This window comes from Triticum aestivum, chromosome 3D (assembly GCF_018294505.1).
Source record: "Triticum aestivum cultivar Chinese Spring chromosome 3D, IWGSC CS RefSeq v2.1, whole genome shotgun sequence".
Classification (NCBI taxonomy): domain Eukaryota; kingdom Viridiplantae; phylum Streptophyta; class Magnoliopsida; order Poales; family Poaceae; genus Triticum; species Triticum aestivum.
In genome coordinates, this window is record NC_057802.1 from 521,235,080 (window position 1) to 521,240,210 (window position 5,131).

Here is a 5,131-nt window from a genome sequence, read left to right on the forward strand (position 1 = left end):
TGAGCCTTTGTCTCTCCGCCCTGCTCACTCTACTTCTCCACCGCTTGCCGATTTGCCGCCACCATCTCCCACGGTCTCCTCACCTCGCATGTCACCGGATTCTGCACCTTCATCCCCGGTGATTTCTTCGTCTCCACCTCCTGATTCTACCTCGGCTATTCCTCCTCGTATTCTTCCATCTTTTCCTCAGCATTACACTCGTCATTCACGTACCGTGGATGCATCTGCTGATGTGTCGTCCTCCTCGTCTCAGCCTACCTATGGCTTGCGTCCTCGTCCGCTTCCGCCTGTTGATCGCCTAGGTTTTCCAACCGCTGGTGCTGCTGTTCTTGAGCCGACTTCTTATCATGAGGCTCTTGTGCATCCTGAATGGCAGTTTGCGATGGCAGAGGAGAATTCTGCTCTTGGACGCACTGGTACATGGGATCTTGTTTCTCTTCCTCCAGGTGTCCATCCTATCACTTGTAAGTGGGTCTACAAGGTTAAGACTCGTTCCGATGGTTCTCTTGAGCGTTACAAAGCTCGTCTTGTGGCTCGTGGCTTTCAGCAGGAGCATGGTCGTGATTACGACGAGACTTTTGCTCCTGTGGCCCATATGACCACTATTCGTACACTTCTTGCCGTGGCCTCTGCACGCCACTGGTCTGTATCTCAGCTTGATGTTAAGAATGCCTTTCTTAACGGTGAGCTGCATGAGGAGGTATACATGCAGCCACCACCTCGGTATTCTGTTCCTGATGGCATGGTATGTCGTCTTCGTCGCTCTCTCTATGGCCTTAAGCAAGCCCCCCGTGCCTGGTTTGAGCGTTTTGCCTCTGTGGTGTCGGCCGCTGGTTTTTCAGCGAGTTCTCATGATCCAGCGTTGTTTGTCCACCTTTCTCCTCGTGGTCGGACTCTTCTTCTTCTCTATGTTGATGACATGATCATCACTGGCGACGACCCCGAGTATATTGCCTTTGTAAAGGCCCGTCTTAGTGAGCAGTTTCTTATGTCCGATCTTGGACCTCTTCGCTACTTTCTTGGGATTGAAGTCTCTTCTCTGATGGCTTTTTTATATCCCAGGAAAAGTATATACAGGATCTTCTTGCTCGTGCTGCTCTTACTGATGAGCGCATTGTTGAGACTCCCATGGAGCTCAATGTTCACCTCCGTGATACTGATGGTGACCCCTTGCCTGACCCGATGCGTTATCGTCATCTTGTTGGGAGTCTTGTCTATCTAGCTGTCACTCGTCCAGATATCTCTTATCCGGTTCATATTCTGAGTCAGTTTGTCTCCGCTCCCACTTCGGTTCACTATAGTCACCTCCTTCGTGTTCTTCGATATCTTTGGGGCACGATCTCTCACCGTCTATTCTTTCCTCGCTCCAGTTCTTTACAGCTTCAGGTCTATTCGGATGCTACGTGGGCTAGTGATCCCTCCGATCGCCATTCACTTTCTGCTTACTGTGTTTTTCTTGGTGGTTCTCTCATTGCCTGGAAGACGAAGAAACAGACTGCAGTTTCCCGTTCGAGTGCAGAGCTGAGTTACGAGCTATGGCTCTTTTGACGGCAGAGGTGACTTGGTTACGGTGGTTACTTCAGGATTTTGGTGTTTTTGTTACTACACCTACTCTGCTCTTATCTGACAGTACAGGTGCTGACCCCATCTATATTCAGTCTACAAGTTCACCATCTAGATTACCAATAAATTCCAGTGTGTTTGCGACACGATACTGGTGATTGAAAGGTCTCGTTGGTCGTCTTGAACTTAATTGTGTGCCTGGGGTGCATAGTTGCAGTTCTACCAGAGCTAAGCATCGTCGACGTAGCACCGCATCAAAACAGTGGCTGTGCATACAGTAATGCAAAACCACCACAATTTTGGGCAGAGTCTTCACAAGACCTACCTAACCAGACACAATAGATGCATGAAGAAAATTGAATTATATAACATATAGGAATTTACAGCCCAAAATTAGTCCTGCGGTAACATACACATGCTTGGGTGTTTTCATTTGATCTGATAGTTCAATCCCACTTTTCTTTCACAGCTGCACCAGGATCAAAATTGTAGCATCATACATAACTGCAATCCTAACTCTTAAGAATTTACAGCCCGATCTTCTAAACCAACTGCAACTCAGCTAGCTTCACTGATTCCTACATAATTGCAACTCTGCACATGTATATCCATGTCGGCAGGAGAAACAGCTGTCAATGCTGAACTATTGCTACACAAGAGCTCAAATGAAGCACCGTTTCTTCTTCAGAGAACAAAATCGAACAACAAGTCCCACGATCGTATCAGCAGTTCGAGCGGAGGTGGTGAAGAATTTATATGCCCACGGTTGTGAGAGCAGAGAACTAGCAGCTGTGCATGTAAAGTACCTGACTACCTGTTACCCATTGGTCAGTCTGGTCTCTCTTCCAAGTTCCAGAAAATTTAAAACACCTGTCCAGCAAAAACATGTAATCATCTGACTCATTTAGAAATAATAACTGCATATTGTGTCACAAAGTTTTATGTGCAACCGTGCTACAGATTGTGTTAGATCATTCTGGAGTAACGCCCAGAAATCAAACAATGAGCAACACCTGTATCCTCCCAACAAAATACGGAGTATATGTTATGTTAAAGTAATGCCTTGTCAGGCAAAAACAACTGAAACTACAAAACCCAAATTGTGTCAGGATCTTTTTTATAAGCAAAGCACATCTTAAGTTCTTAGTAGCCATGGTGAGCTGCCAAAGCACATCTTCAGTTCATGACGGCAATCGTGCTACAAATCGTGACCATTCTGCAGTAATGCAACAACGAACAAGTTAAAAAAGGAAGGAGTACAAGGGGTGAATCATAGACGCCTGGGAGCATTACAAAAAACAGATGAACATTCATGACTCCGGCTGCAGCATACAGTAGTTCCAGACCCCCGGTAAGCAAATTATGCCTCTTTCTAGCCTAGAACAAAGATCTTGCAGAATTAATAAAACTTATGGAGAACAACAGGATACAGCATATATTCAAGGATTCAGTTGCAGTGCTAAATTCAGAAAAGATGAAACACAAGTAACATCAAACTTAAGAACCACATTATCTACTGCAGAAATTAAGAACCACATTGTGCAACACAACATAGCATCATACTTAAGAACCACATTATCTACTGCAGAAATTAAGAACCACATTGTGCAACACAAGATAGCATCAAATCAAACTTAAGAATCACATTGCCCAACACAAGATGGCATCAAGCTTAACAGTGGAGCACTGGGTACATATGTATCTTGTCCTAATTTTGATAGCAAACAGTAATTCCATCACAGAAACACAACCTAGAGCCAAAAGTAATTCGCGGGTCAGAAGACAAAAAGTAATTCCCTCAAAAGTAATTGCTCCCAAAATTGAGCCATGATATATTGTCATGGAGTATACGCTGTAGAGTTATAATGGCCAGGGTTTGATTTTAGCAAACAATAACCATAATAACAGTAAAGGCAATCACTAGTTTAACTAGAGCGACTTAATCAAAGCGGTTGGTGAGATCTCAGCCGTTGAGAGGAGTCACTATCAGCCCTTGGGTAACTGAAGGAGTAGAGGAGAGGAACATCTTCAGAGATGGCCTTTGTATGTAAGAACTCTGTTAAGCGCACTGACTTCCATGGCCGGATCCTAGCAGAGACGGCGCCGCTGCCGTCATTGAGCAAGGCCAGGGAGCGGTGAACTCTTCCAAGCTAAAGTTCAACTCTGGGTCCGCACCAATGTGCGCCCAGACGTCGTCTTCGGCCGGCAGATTTGGTGCGGGAGGAGGGGGCGGAGGAAACAGGACGGGCAGCAACGGAATTGGTGGGGGAGGGGGCGCCGGAAACAGGAGCTGCCGCTTGACGGCGGGTGATTCGTCCGCGGCGGCCTTCCTCTTGCGCGCGGACGCCGAGTTCTTGGAGGCGGACTTGAGGAACCGCGGGCTCTGGTAGATCTTGCAGAGGCAAAGAACCGGCCTCGGCTGGCCGCCGTCGTCGTGTTGATCGACGCTGAACTCCGTCATGAGCCACTCCGGCGGCTTCTTGTCTTCCTTGGGGTTGGGCGTGTACGTGAACCTCTCCAGGCGCCCGACGGCGCGGCCCTTGGCGCCGACGACGTCGTTCCCTCGCTCTTGCTTCCATGTGCCCTTGCCCCCTCCGACGATCCGGCACTTGCGGCTGTCCTGGGCGCTCCTGGGCTTCACGAGGCTGAAGAAGTACCAGTTCTTGCTCTCCCCCTGAGCCCTCGCCGGGCCCGGCAGGCGGCCGGCGACGAGGGAAGCGGGGTCTGTGGCGTACACGTCTGCCTCGTGGAAGAACCGCTTAGCGGCGTCCGGGAGCGGCTGGCCGGAGATTCTTGGGCGGAGGTAGAAGGAGACGAGCTCGCTGTCGGTCGGGCAGAAGGCGAAGCCGGGCGCGGGCTGAGGAGGAGGAGGAGGCGACGCGACGGGCGGAGGCGTGGTGGGTGAGGGGGCAGGGGCCAGGAGGGGGGCGGCGGCGACGCCATGGGCTAGGGTTTGCGGCGGTGGAGGCGAGTGGTAGGGAGAGAGGAGGCGGTGGCCGGTTCCCTCCCATTCGAGCCACGGGTTCGGGAAGGATGCGAGCTCGCCCCCGCTTGGATAGAAGGAGGAAGGGCCTGCCGGCGGCAGAGGCGATGACGCCATGGGCGGGCTAGGGTTTGAGGGGAGGAGGGGGACGCGCCGGAGGCAGGGAGAGGCGGCGGCGGCGGATCCCGATCTTAAAGACGCGCGAGCTGTGTTGTGCTCGGAGTCCCGGCCTCGATCGCGCGTTTGCTGTCACGCGCGCCTCACGTGACGCGTGGCCCTCCCCAAAGAGACCCAGCCCAACCCGATTGGCGGTAGCAGGGATTTGACTTTTGAAGCGAGTACGATGGATTATGGAAGGCCCAAGTTCACGTACGCGTCCGGTTTTTTTTTTCTTTACTACTAGTTACGTACGCGTCTAGGTTTGGGCCCAAGTTTTCTTTTTCTTATTGCTAGTGGTATTATGCTTGGGCCGTTTTTCTCTCCCTAATAATTAATAAGAAAAAGAAAAGAGTCATTTGGTCATGTGAATCATAATTGTCTATCGATAGGTTTATGTGAATCATAATTGTCTATTGATATGTTTTA

General features: G+C 49.9%; 1 protein-coding gene across 1 annotated transcript; it reads right to left on the reverse strand.

Moving 5' to 3' along the window:
* Window positions 1–1,898: 1,898 nt before the first annotated feature.
* Window positions 1,899–4,781, reverse strand: LOC123075187 (NAC domain-containing protein 48-like). The gene has a single exon (XM_044497850.1). The coding sequence runs from the start codon at window positions 4,661–4,663 to the stop codon at window positions 3,623–3,625; it is 1,041 nt and encodes a 346-aa protein (XP_044353785.1). The 5' UTR covers window positions 4,664–4,781; the 3' UTR covers window positions 1,899–3,622.
* Between the last annotated feature and the right edge of the window lie 350 nt (window positions 4,782–5,131).